We start from the raw sequence: 14,314 nt of genomic DNA on the forward strand, positions 1-14,314 counted from the left end.
TTAAAAACGTTGAATTTAGCTCCATGTAAGGAGATACAAATAGAGTTAAAACACAAAAAGCAAGTGAATGTGATGGAAAGACTAGAAAAATGATAGTACTCTCTTTGCAATTGTTTTACCTCTCTAGAGTTATGGGAACTGCAGTGCAGACAGTCCCCAAGATGCTGTAGAACTGAAGTCACAGAATGTGTCTGACGAGCCAGATACCAGATTGCATCCGAAGTAAGGACTTTAAAAAAGGCTGGTACTTCAGTTCTGTTCAGACTTGAGAGTAGCATAAGCCCTGATAACCACTGTAACTTTTGGCTAAATGCAGGATTAATCCAAGGCTTTACAGTAGCATCACTACCAAAACTTGGCTGTGGCTACTCTTCTAACATGAGCTCAGGATAAGTACAGTTTGAAAGAAGCTTTAGCTCTTTTTTAGTTGTGTCACTTCATACCTTCTGTGTAGCCATAGTCATGAAAAACAACAGAAGACGTCCCTCTGCCCCTCAGAGCAGCGACTGGTCGTTATTTGAGCACATGTTATGGGAATTTACTTTGTAAGCTGTAAGTACAAGCTTCCACAAAGACTTGAAATTAAGTTACTGTTCTGCAAGTAACTGCTCTTCTCAATGAGTTCAGTTGATGGTGAATGAGAAATAGAAGTGTTATATGAATAATACTGAAAAGCAATTGGCTACCTGCATCGTAAGCTGATTGCCAAAGGCTTTTGATATTAAGATAGTCTTGTGCCTTACTTCTTTTGTTTTGTATTCTCATCTCCAGCTCTTTTTTTGACAAACTTGTAATACTCAGAAGATTAAACACCACATCCTTAGGCTGGAGAAGTACCTTTTCCTTTTCTTTCTGTCATCTTTTTCTTTTTTTTTTAACCTTTCTTTAGGGGTGTGCGAAATAACTTTTTAAAAATTTCCTTATTTCTGATCTCAGGAATATTTTTAGTAGGATTGAAAAGCACATGAAAACCAGGCTTTTAAAGTTTTAATGTTTCTGTCCGTACAACAACCGCTGCACTTTGTTGGAAGATGCCGTCGTAGTTTTGCATGCCTCAGCATAATCGGGCAAAATTTCCTGAATCTCTTAACCTGATAAAAGCCCTGGTGGTTCTTTTCTCGCTCTGGCAACATCATTTCTGTCTCCCAAGGGGTATGATGTGTAGCTGAAGCACTTGAAAGGCAACGAGATGGAGATCCACTCTGACGGTCTCCTCTTTGAGCCAATGCATAGCTGAATGTGTCCAAACAGCAGGATTAAATCAGTTACCAGATACAAAGGTTTTGTAAGCTGAGTAGTTGTAACATTTGTTGTGGTGCTACATTTAAATGTTCAGATGCTCACAATGATGTATGGTGTAACAGAAATTTTTAAAAGTTAGTTTTGGAATGCAGTTTTCTGTCTTCAGACCATAAGCTCCTGTCAGTTCTCTCATGGTCAAGAAGTGCGAGGCATGGCTGTTGGTGCAGATGAGTGGCAGTGCTGTCGTTAGTTGCCCGGCCGTGTGATATCTTCTGTAAAGCCTTTGCCGTGTTAATCTCGTGTAGTCCCCATGCCATCTTCCCTAAAAATGGGTTTTCACAGCTTGGTCTCTGTGTGTCGTCATATAACAAGGCTTCTTTTCCAGTGTCAGCAAGATAATCTAGTTATGCAGTTCTCCATCTTTGGCGTGACCAAATTATTGCAAGCCTTTGATCTGAGATAGTTATTTCAGTATCAGCCCAAATTGGCAGTTGCCATCTACTCTTTCAGATGATGCCTTAATGTAGTTAGGAATTTCCCACATTTATCTGCATTGAGCAATAGCCTTGTGGACTGTGGCTTGGAGTTCAGCATAAATATGACGTAATACTCAGTCAAACATTACTTTTTCCTATTACAGCAAAACACTGCATACAATGGCATGTAGTTGTCAGCTAAGCTCTGGCAGAACCATAGTTGAACACAAAACTCCTTTCCAATTTAATATTTGCATGTCAGATGTCCCTTTCTTAACTTGCATTTTCACTTTTAATATGAGAATTACCTAAGTGTCAATTTTCTGAGAGTTAAGAAAAGCATTTTGTAATGCAAGCGTTAGTTATTTTTACTGGTAATGTATTAAAAATATGTATTTTTAGAACATATACCTTTTCAAAGAGGAAATAAATATGCTTTCACAGTGTTAAGATGTTAACCCTAACACTTACTCTTAAACAGAGTCGAAAGCTGGATGTGTATTTTGAATATGAGGAAAAAATAATGAGCAAATCCACTCTGGATAAGTCTCTTCTGGACATGATTTCTGACCCAGATGGTGAGTACTTTAATTATCAACTTTGTATAAAATTTGTTAAGATATGGAGTAAATCTGTACCTGCTGGGAATTCAGGGTTGGTAAAGAGCTTATTTGCAAGACTTGTGAAGAAAAGAGTTTTTTGTTGATTTTTATTAGCAGTCCAGAGTGTTTAGTATTTTGGTTGAGTAATATCCAGAATTTTGGCTACTTCTACAGCTCCACTACAATACTTTCCTAACTCCTTGTTTCTGAAGGTCGAAATATTTTAACTTTTGTGCTTCTCCAGTATTCATTCGTATAGCATGGCATTGTGTGGTCTGAACAGTACTGATTCTTTAGAATCCTACTGCGTGTTTTATAACACATACGTACCTCACAAACAGAATGAAAAAGGGCATTTCATAGAATTTGGTTAGGTCAAGGGGTTGTAATGTAGGTAACTCTTGCTTTTGTGAGGAAAAAGATGGATGGGAGAAGGTGGAAAGAAGGGAAAGCACGTCTGTTTTCGTCATGTAAGAGCAGTGCATCCCAGCTTCTGTTTCATAGGTGGTTCGTACGTAACGAAGCTTTACACACTGGGTGATACCCAGATTCTCTACTAGCAGGAGTCACTGGGGGTCTTTCTGTAGAAGGCTGAGGCCAGAATTGGTTCTCACCTTTTCACAGTGTCATAGCATCGACTCATTTCACCCTCTCACAACCTGAGGGGTGTCACAGCCCTCTGATGGATTTCAGTATGATCTGATACCAGTTGGCTACAACAAAATAACCTGCAGAGCAGGACTGTAAAACTTCAGTTATGACCACTGGCCTGCCTGCGTATTGACAAGTGTATTGGCAAACCTCAGGCATTCAGGGACCCAGGGTTCCTGCTCTTTTCCCAGTGTGCTCTTTAAGAAAATGTTTTGTTACTGCATGCTTATGTGTGTAGTCTTGTAACTACATACTGGGCTTAATGTCTGCTTGGAGTTTGTATAATGATTCATATTGATAGAAAGAGTATATATAAATCCTGCTGACTTTTTTAAATAATCTTTTATTAGCATCTGTGCTATAGAAGTAGTGCACAGTTGGTAGGAGTCTGAGCTAAAATTTTACAGATCTCATATTGGATCAAGACTAGAAACTAATGGACTTTCAGAAAATCTGATGTCAGGCATCAACCTGTAATTCAGTACGTTATTGTGCGTTCTGGTATTTCCCAAAGGATCAATTACTTTCTACCTGAATCCATATTTTCTATGCATTTTTAGATTGCTAATAAGAATGTTGATATGATATGTCAGGCTTGAAAAACGATGTGCTTTATACTGTGAAGTTGCTGAGTTTTACACAGCAGAAAGATCAAATTTCCAAGCTACAGTTTTCCTTCATAAGCCAAGTATTCAGGTGTTCGCAGTAGCACATTGGCATATGCTAACTTGCAAATCTGGCCAACTTGTTGTGTGTTTCACTGAGAAGTACCAGCAGAAAGCATTTTGGAGGACTAATGCTCAAGTCTTCCAGCGGTGAACAGCTTGTTTGCAGTATCTGTGAGGATACTTGTGGACAAAGGTCACTGCAGAGCTCCTCACAAACACACCTAGACTTGACCACCCAACAGCTTCAGGCCTTAGCCTCCTGTTTCTTACCATGTTGCACTCATCTACGGCCCAGGGCTCTTAGCTGCCAGCCAGTCCAGTGGATATTACTGTATCCTGGAGTAGTGATAAAACAGGAGTTACTGGCTTGGCTTTGCTCTAGGTGTTCGTCAGTAGCCCTAAAGGCTGCCCACTGGTCTTTGAGTGGAAAATAAAATTTTGTTCCCAGTTTACTTCAGAACATTTAGCACTCCCCCCTGGAGGCTGTCACAGGCTGTAGCCTAGAAAAAAATAGCATACGTTTTACAGGAAGCTGAGTCTTACAGCTGTTTATCACAGATAGGATTTGCACCAGTAGTATGTCAAGAGTAAAGTACTTTTGCCAAAGTGGTTTTCCTGAGATTTAGTGAAGTGTACATGATACAGTCACAGACTTTTTAAAAATTTATTATCTTTCAGTAAGACAAATTATCACTTACAGTCATGTGTGAGACCACTGGCACTCCTGTGAGCACTGACCTAGTAGTTTTGTAGACATGGTGACTAGGCCCAGTGAGGGAATTGCTGTGGAGTGGCAGCGTATCCCAGTCGAAACTGAAACTTAGTGACCAGCAAAGTACTGAACCAAGCTGGAAACTAAGTTTCCAACTCAGTTACAGACACCAAAGTCAGTTACACTGTGTATTTAGAATGTTTAAGTCCTTTTGTGACCCAAGTGGATGTCTACCTTGAAAGCTGGCTTCTGGTTTAGTTAATACAAAGTTCCTTCAGTTCTTGATCTTCTGACTCACTGGTATTTGGTAAAGGTTAATAAAACTTATTTCCCAGAAAAAATTGTACCAGGTCATAAATGTTCATTATGACAGCGCTTACTCTTAACTTCTGCCAAACTAAATATATTCTCACATAGAAACAAAAGCTGCAGATAAGATTAGATGATCCCCTGCTGACATGACCCACATTCCATAGTGCGCCAAGACAAAGCAGAACATCTTTGGTACAAGAAAGTGTGTGTTTATAAAATAATGTACCATTTCTAGAGGTATCAAGCTTTTTAAGTGGAGTATTAGATTACAAATTTGAAATGTTTGTTCTGAGAAGTTGTACTTCTGCAATCTTCATTTGAAACTGTGGTCTTTACTAACAGTGAGTCTTGTCTAGAAAAAAGTAGATGGTGTGCAAAATTTGCTAGAGTAGATTACAGCCTAAGTAACGTGGGGATGGCCACATCATCGTTTTGATCTGGCAGAGATGAATTTTGATTGCCATTGATAAAGCTTTTCAAGAATTTGTAGTACTGTTTTTCTCCAATGAGTGGTGTGACCAAAGATGATTCAGGAGGTGAAATCCATCCTGAAGGCAAGTTGGAAGTTCAGGATTTTTTTCCTAACCAGAAGTTCACATAAGCACTTCTGCAGCCCTCAAGTGTTTCAGCACAGTCAACCACAGAGCTGCATAAACAAATTGTAGAGCTAAAAAATAATGTGCTGTGGCTTTGCTTTTATGGTTTTTATTTAGTCTTCTCTTTCATGGATCTACTCCCTGCTAATGCTTACAATCCCTGTCTATAATAAGACATAATGCCACTACATAACTTATGTAGTATGTTAGTTGAAGAATAATACTCACTGCAGGCAATAGGGGGAAGTGTAAGTAAACTTTCAGAAACAGTGAGCCAGTCTAACCCAACTTTTAATAAAAATGCTGCATGTCTTTCTACCATTGTGTACCCTGAACAAGGCCATGGTTGTAGATAACAATTATTGTCACAACTAAGGTCCAAATGTCCATATGTGTTATTACTGAAGAACAATTAACATAGCAGCATAGTTACCACTGGGTTGCTTAGCTTTGCTTTGGTTTTTTTCACTGCAGCGGGAACCCCAGAAGACAAAATGCGATTGTTCCTTATCTACTACATAAGCTCAGCTCAGGCACCTTCAGAGGTAAGTGTTTTTACAGCTTCCGGCACCAAATTCTACCACACAGGATTTTTCTGTATCATTTCAGCACTAAAGAGGTATTTCCTCTTCTCTTTGAAGCAAAGTATGAAATACCCAGGAAATATTAGAACTTTAAATACATTTTGTAGCATTATCAGGGAATCTGCTTACAGAGCTTTAGCCACCATTTCAAAGGATATGACTGATGAGCAAGACGGAAGATTATCTTTTGAAATACTTAGTTCAGGGTTACCACAAGACGCATCTTGGCATGCTTTCTATTACTCTGCTCTGCTGCTCAGTAGAAGTAGATAAAATGTTAATATGGCTCTTTTCATTCTGTCCCTGTATGTTCAAGAGCATTTGGGTCAGTTGACTAGCAGATGAATAAAGGAGAAATGCTTCTTGAGCCAGTATCTGAATAATTCAGGAAACAATTTCTTAGTATTTGAACTTACAATGATTAATTTCAAGGAAGGTTTTTATTATACTGTAGAAATATTGTGTGGTAGGAAAAATAGGTTGCATTAGGCAAAAAGAAGGTATTCTTATAAGTGTATTTTAACTGTTCATTTTTATTATTTGCTGTTGTGACATTTTACAGAAACCAGTATCTGTCAGGTTTTTTAAAGATGCGGATGTTAAAGACTTTTCCCATATCTGAAAGTGCACAGGATTTAATTCCACAACTGCTGTTAAGCTTAATGAGAGCTGCTCATAGCAAATGGGACTTCAGGTTATATTTGCATAGTTAGTAGGAGGTGGGATTAAGACTTATAATTACTTTTTAACTTTGGCTAATGCTATAACTTTGCACTGGTTATTTAATATTTAGATAAAGATATCTTGCCTTTCCACAGAAAGACAGTTAAGAGTAGTTTCAACCTTTGCAATTCTCCACTTCATCATTTCAGATTGATTTGGAGCAGTATAAAAAGGCATTGATGGATGCAGGTTGTAATCTTTCTCCTTTGAGCTACATAAAACAATGGAAGTAAGTAATTTCTTTTTTCTCCTACATGAGGCTATAATTGGGTAATTTTACAGAACTCAACGTTGTTATCAAGGAATTACATGTTACTTCTCATCCATTGTAAATTATCCTTAAACATTCGTTTGGCATAATTTTTTTCTGACATTGTTATGGTAATACATGGAAATCTTATTTTAAGATTAAACCCCAGTAATGCCAGAACACTATTGAACATGACACACAGTAGTGTACTTAGTGATCCAAGACAGAAACAACTTACTGAATTAAATGAAAAGTTGTGCTAGTTCAGACTCCAATTTTTGCATGGTTCATACCAAAGTGCTATGCTGCTTATCAGTTATTCTAGTTTTACATGGTATCAAAATAAAGTCTTTGTCTTTTAAGTTTAAAATCTGATTCCTTTCAGTTCCTTAAGTATTGCATTTCTAGACAAGAGGGATGCATGTAATAAATAGTTACTTCCTGAAAGAGTTTGAGAAGCAGAAGTTTTCTCACTTTCAGATGACCGGAGCGGCACGTTCTGCAGCAGGATGTGCCAGGACATAAGCATCTGATTTCTGTCCTTGCTTTCACAGGGCTTTCACTAAGATGGCTTCAGCTCCAACCAACTATGGAAACACTACACCTAAACCTTTGGGGTATGCTTTTCATTCATTTTCTGTAAGCTTTTGGGTTCTTCTAGTTTATTTCAGTAGTAGTGACAGTATGATTAGTGCTATACAGGGTCCAGAATAAAACATTTCCCTGTTTGTAAAAAGTTTTAAGTTACAGTTACAAGCACTCATCTCCCCTTAGCAGTGCTTAGGACTTACACACAGGAAAATAAAAGGATCTGTGACTAAATCCACAAAGTAAATTAATATAGTGATACCTGCACCTGCGCATTAAATACAGTCTCATAGAAGAAGAATTTGGCACCGGAAAATAGATTTGTGACAGCCATAGTTATGAGCCTTATTTAGTCAATGGCGGAAGATAAGAACAGCCCTCTGTATTCAAAACTGGTTCTCTCCGGGCTTGGAGACCATCAGGAATATACAGGAATGCACTGCTTTTTCATTAGGATGTCCTGGACTGGGTGTCTGTCTCCTTGCTGAAAGGTGTAGTTATTTATTTCAAGACATAAAAAGAAACGATAATGACTATGCTATGGGTACATGTATCCCATGCAGGATACAGGATATGGGATTTGGGTCTTTCCATGCTTGAGTGGATTGGAATCCTCATTACCAGCTTTACGTTCAGGAATGCGCTGTCGCTGTCACAAAGGAACTGTGGCACAGTCTGGCTAGAGAGAATTCCAGTGCTGTCTCACCTGGAAAAAGTTACTGGTTGGTTGGTTGGAGACCCTGACATCTCTGTTAACTGTGGAGATTAGGACACCCACTTGAAAGGAGCACTCAGATCTTTGCCTTACTTAAGTTGTAAAACAAACTGTTCAATGGATTAAAAACTAGAACTCAAGACTCCTATTGATAGGTGAGGATCTAAATTCTAGATTATAGATGTATTCCCATACACTTGGTTGCTGTGTGGTTTGAAGAACGTATTCCATGACTAATTGAATGACTTTGTACTTAAGTCCCATTAACCTTAATGGGAACTGGATTTCAGCATAAAGCTTAAGAAGGCAAATTAAAACAAGGTGGTCTTACACATCATCTTTATTTTGTTTTTCAGTCTATTTTCACGTGTTATGAATACAGGATCGCAGTTTGTAATGGAAGGAGTGAAGAACTTGGTACTGAAGCAACAAGTAAGTTTAAAATCCAATTTTTAAAAAGTCTACCACATGAACATTGAACATTTAGAAAAAACAACTTTCAGTACCCCTGGCATATTAATAAAATAAGTTGTACAGTAAAAAACAAACATCAACCTCTGCTGGTGGATACATACCAGTTTGTAGCTTCCAGTTTTTAGACAAGTAATGAATAAGGTTCACATCTTCTTTGAATACTTCTGTTTGTAAGGAATTAGGTTCCTTATGTGCATGTGCAACTAAGACTTATTTCAGCATTATATAAAGAGCAGCTGTGGAATACTCAAAATAGATGAGATCTTCATAAACAAACCCCCCACCACCGCCCCGCGTCTTTACTTGGATGCATTTAACACACGCTGTTCCCTTCCACAGTGAATGAGAGACTGAAAGTGTTCCTTCTCGGTTCAGTTACAATTCAGACCTTTCTGATTTTCCCACACAAGTAATGCACAGCAACCATAATCTTGAAATGTGCTTGAAAATCAAAGTGTGTTTATAATGACATGGCCACCTTCAAATATTCACCTAATTTTAGAAATTATTTCTGAGCGTAACTTGCAAGCAAATTTCGATGTCCTCCCCCCAGAATAAAACAAACAACAAAAAAAGACACTGGTGGTGTAACTCATTATAGCTGAAATTTTGAATTGGGATTCCCTGAAACCTGCTTCCCTGTTGAGGACACATTATTTTCTCCAATATGCATTTCTGTCAGATGACAATAAATAAATATTTACAGTTAAAAATAACAATTCTGTAATATTTTGACATCAAGATTTCTAAGAAAAAGATCATTCATCATATTATAATTGGGGGAAGAATCAGAATTAACGGAATCACAGAATGTTAGGAGTTGGAAGGGACCTCGAAAGCTCATCCAGTCCAACCCGCCTGCCAGAGCAGGATCACCCAGACCAGGTCACACAGGAAGGCGTCCAGGTTGGCCTTGAATGTCTCCAGAGAAGGAGAATCCACAACCTCTTTGGGCAGCCTGGGCCAAGGCTCCGTAACCCTCACAGTGAAAAAGTTTTTCCTCGTGTTCAGGTTGAACCTCCTATGCTCCAGCTTGCTCCCATTGCCCCTTGTCCTGTCATACAGAATCACAGACTATTAGGAGTTGAAAGGGACCTCAAAAGAAAATTTAATTTATAAATACAGCGTATCAGAAGTAAATAAAATCAAATTTCACCTCTAAATAAATGTGCATCTTTTTGTCACAGTTAATCTTATCATAACCATTGTTTATTTAGTCATCCTGTTATACATACAATTTATGCATTAGGAGTATCAGCTGTCAGATAAAAGTTTTAAAAAATTGTGTCTGTGGCTTTTTGTACAGTAATTTATGAAATGAATTCTGCAGGAATTTCGCTATGTCTAGATATGATAAGTTGCATTGCACAGTTAAAAATCAGTGTGTCATGAAATGCAGTTGAGGAAACTTTCAAATATGCAGCTGTGTGTTATATTTCATAGAGAACTCTTCAGATAAACTGTTACTTGTAACAATAGGTATCATTATATTCTAAGTGAGCCTTCCCGTTCTTGTTTTGAACATTTTGTCATTTCTTTTAACATGTGTGGCTTTAAAAAGTCAGTATTACTCTTGACAAAATGGGTTTGCTCTGTCTGGGCTTCTGAGTGAGTAAAAGGCCACAATGCCAATGTTTTAAGGATATTTTTTCTGGCTTTTAATTCCTTCTCCACGTGTTTTGGAGTAGCCAGATAAAATGCTGTTCTTCCACATATTTTTAAAGCCTGATGTAGGCTCATGGTATTTCTATTAAAGTTAACTTTTTTATTTCTCATTTGGGGATTTACATTGTTTTTTTACTAAGCATTTTTCAGTGTTATTTGTAGATCATCCTTTGGAATGACCTTTTTTGATATATTCTGTCAACAAGACTCATTTCCAGTTCCGTTGCTATGTAAACTCTCCGTGTTTATCATAACTAAAGTGGTTTGACTGTTTAATACTCTAGATCTTTTGTCCAAGCTAACATTTCCCATCTTAAATAAGGAAAAGTCATCTTGAATCTCACCCGAGTTTATTCCTTTCCAGTTCATCCAAACATTTGTTGTTTGCTTTTTTCCCATTTCTTTGACAACATTAGTTATTTTTTAGAATCACGCTTTAATTCTTGTCTTCAGCTTTAAAATTATTTCCTTAAACTGCAAAGTATTTTTTAATAAGAACTCATACATCATTACATGTCTGCATATATTGGTAATACCTAAATACAACTCAGTTCCTATCTTCACACTTCTTTTGCACGTTTTGTTCATCCCTTAGCTGGATGCTGCTCAGATATTTGCATTTTCTGTACAGAAAGTTAATTTAGGTGATGATAAAAATGCTCAACCTTTCCAAAACATAAAAGGAAAAGTGTTTAAAGTAGTATCTTAAATGCTGTGTAAACTTTTCCATCAATAATAGTGTGCCTGTGAATAACTCTCAGTAAGCATTTCAGCATTCCATTAATTTCATGGTATGTTTTACAGAATCTGCCAGTCACACGAATATTGGACAACCTGATGGAGATGAAGTCAAACCCTGTGAGTATCGCTGCCTTCACACGGAAAGACTGGAACAAGTGAAATCTTGAGGCTGTGATATGTGATACGCCATGGCCATTTTTTTCATGATAATGCAGTTAAATCTAATCATGCTGTGTCTCAAGAACAGAACCATTTTCATAACTTTTTCTTAAGATTTTTTGCATAATTTCTAAACAGTGTCAATTTATTGTCTCATTAGAACCAATGTTTGTGAGGTTTTTTTCCTATTTTGAACTTCTATTGCTCTTGTGCCACACTGACTTTCTGCTGCTCCTAGATTTCTCAAAGTTAAACTGTGGGCTGAATTTTTTTTGCATCAAGGAGATTTCTTTGTAAGAGTGCAATTTCAGAAGTAAAGTGGTGACAGAGAGGTATATGAGAGAAAAGTTTGTTTCACACCTCTTTAAAGCTTTGCTTTTTAGAGGAAAATATTTTAGTACTCGTGCAGTTGTTCAGTTTGCAAGCAGATTTGGTTTTGTGTCAGGAAAGTCCTCTTTTCACCCTTGTTCCTGTGAAAATTTACTCAGACTTGCGTAAGTTTTGTAAAGCTTAAATGTTAGCTAGATAGTCAAGACATTTGGTAGAATTTACAGCTAAAAATGGCCCTAAGTCTTTTTATACACAGTGTATAGTCAAGGAGTCTTTTTTTTCTTGCTATATATTCAGTCCTATTAGAACTCTTACATGTGACTGTCCTGTGCACAAACTTGTTCTGACAAAGATCACAGGTTAAAAGTCATTTAGGAAGCTTTAATATAGCTTTAATGTATCTTTGCTACATCATATCAGTCTTCCTATTTTTTAATGACATCAGTGTCAGACAAAGATAAAACTGTAATATCTCACACTGGTTAAAATATTCTTACTCCACTTTCACCTTCAGGTATGAACTATATGTAAAGTGAGATAAATAGTGGTGAAATATGGAAATTATCAATGTGCAAGTAATCCTGTCTTTTCTTAACTGTACTTCATAGATAATGTATGTCATGATTGTTAGCACAAAATTTGCTTTCTCATAACGAACAACGGCATTGCCGCCATCTTCAGTGGCAGTGGATTATTGCCCCTGTTTGCGAGACCTGGAAAAGGTGTACAGGGCCAATTTTATCCAGTCAACCAGCAGAGGTCACTCAGAACACTTAATACAGAAAGCTAAAATTACAGACTACAGATACCATAGAGGTAGGTGAAAAATGAAACTTTTTTCTTTTTTTCTTAAATAAACACTGGCTTCCTCAGGCTACAAATTTAGGAATTGGTTTGGAAAAGCTTACAAGTCATATGGGTTTTTTTCCCTGGCTTGGTTTTGCCACATCTCACTTAGTAGAAAACATCCACAATCACTTGGATAGTTTGGAGAAAACATCGATCTTCTCCCTTGAAAAGACAGCAGTTGAGCCAGTCTGGCAGACAGCGGCCTCATGGGTCACTGCCGTGTCAGAGACTGGAATTCATGGCCCAAAACGGGGAGTCCTGCTTTTCAAGTTGTGGGAGACCAGGCAAGCCCTGAAGAATGATTCTCCCAACCTGCAGGAAGATTGACAGCAACTTTTTGAGTAAGTTTGAGCTAACAGAAGCAAGCCAGAAAGTCACTGCGGAGTGTGCTTAGAGCTGCTGTGCCATCAGCAGAAGTGACACTGTGTCTGGAAAAGGCCAATGTGTAGAAAAACACCACTGTGGCCTCTATTCACCTCCTAATGTTTGAGGTCCTTTTCTGTTCCCCGGGATAGAAAACTAGTGCACTGCAGGCAGCATAAAACAGGAGGGGAAAAAAAGCTTAAGTTTTGTTTGGGTTTGGGTTTGGTTTTGGTTTTTCACAACACAGAAAAAATTTTCCTTTATAGTTCATTGAATCTTACTAACCACAGTGATCAGTGCACGAAACATACATACAGATAAAAGTTGTACTGCAAAATTAGAACAGATTATCGAGAAGGCAAACAGTTATTACAGATGAATGTAAATCGTTTAAAATATTTTCTAAATATAAAATGCAACAGTAAGGTAAATGTATGAAATTGTACCACCAACCATAATATTTTTGCAAATGTTATCATCAGCTGCAATTATCGACCTATTCAGCATGATACACTGTGCAGAACTCTGTCGAGTTGTCTGTGAATCACTTGGTGTGTGATTTGTGTGACACACATGTCCCTGCTGCTGCTTTTGTCTCTCAAGGACATCTACCAGGGAGGACCAGTGAGTTCTGCACCTGTGCTTTCCAAGGTTTTCCGAAACAGATAAAGCAGTTCTTATGGGCAGTAACACCACCCTGTAATTTTTAGAGTTTGTTTAGATTGTTTAACTATAGTTACATCTTCTTGAAATACTCAGAAACCTTCATTGATGACCTTGAAGTAATCTTGCTTTTTTTTTTTTTCAATAGTAACATTTATTGATCAAAGCAGGTTTTTAAGCAATTGCTTTTGGGGTTATGTTTTCATAGAAGAATGTTCTGTTCGTAAATCAAATAACATAGTTGCTTTGTTTTGGTATTGCTAAATAGAGATGGACTAAAACCTTAGATCTTCCTACCAAAAGATCATACTGTCAAGTATGTGCAAATTTCAGTCTATAGATACAAAATTGACCACGACTTGCTGTAGGATTGTGAAGGGTCTGTTAAGTGTCTGCCACAGAATGGTTTGATTCTTGAGTAAGGACAATCTTTGATAAGTAGACCTTTAATATTGGTATGACAAAGTCCCACAGGGATTTAGCTTCTGTCAGTACAATATGTGCATTCATATTGACTTAAGAGGTAGATAAGTCTTATTTGTGATATGTGTGAATGAAACTGTATTTTGGTAAGTATTATCCCTTCGAGTGAGCACTCTCTCTCAGGCTTTGGATGTGCTGTGTGTTTGCCTTTCGTGCATTACAACAAAAAATTCTAAAAATGGGGGATTTCCTTAATCCAAACTAGTCATGTTAGCTTCTGCAGAAAAACAAAACCAGCCTGAAGGCCAAGACTATTTCTGTGGGCCTTTTTCCATTTTAATTTTACTCCTGAAAATTAAGTTTATCATTTTGAAAGTATGAATTTTATTCTTGAATTGCTTAGGGAAGTCACAATTGTGGTTGTGTGTAAGGAAACCGCTATACAGCTGTTTTTGTTGGCAGACTGGCTGTTCATTAAGCAAAGAAACTCTAGTAGGGTTTCTCTCTTTCACCCTCAGAACTGATTTC

The 14,314-nt window shown here is 37.5% G+C and overlaps 1 protein-coding gene across 2 annotated transcripts in view; it reads left to right on the forward strand.

Annotated features, from left to right (window-relative positions):
* SCFD1 (sec1 family domain containing 1) overlaps nucleotides 1–14,314 on the forward strand; it is a 48,742-nt gene that overhangs the window by 22,876 nt on the left and 11,552 nt on the right. For both annotated transcript variants that reach the window (XM_010181246.1, XM_010181248.1), the window contains 6 exons: nucleotides 2,200–2,296; nucleotides 5,734–5,804; nucleotides 6,716–6,795; nucleotides 7,371–7,433; nucleotides 8,476–8,551; nucleotides 11,063–11,116. In XM_010181246.1, the coding sequence (XP_010179548.1) occupies nucleotides 2,200–2,296; nucleotides 5,734–5,804; nucleotides 6,716–6,795; nucleotides 7,371–7,433; nucleotides 8,476–8,551; nucleotides 11,063–11,116 (441 nt within the window). The remainder of the gene's footprint in view (nucleotides 1–2,199; nucleotides 2,297–5,733; nucleotides 5,805–6,715; nucleotides 6,796–7,370; nucleotides 7,434–8,475; nucleotides 8,552–11,062; nucleotides 11,117–14,314) is intronic.

Source organism: Mesitornis unicolor, unplaced genomic scaffold (assembly GCF_000695765.1).
Source record: "Mesitornis unicolor isolate BGI_N332 unplaced genomic scaffold, ASM69576v1 scaffold1343, whole genome shotgun sequence".
NCBI classification, from domain to species: Eukaryota; Metazoa; Chordata; class Aves; order Mesitornithiformes; family Mesitornithidae; genus Mesitornis; species Mesitornis unicolor.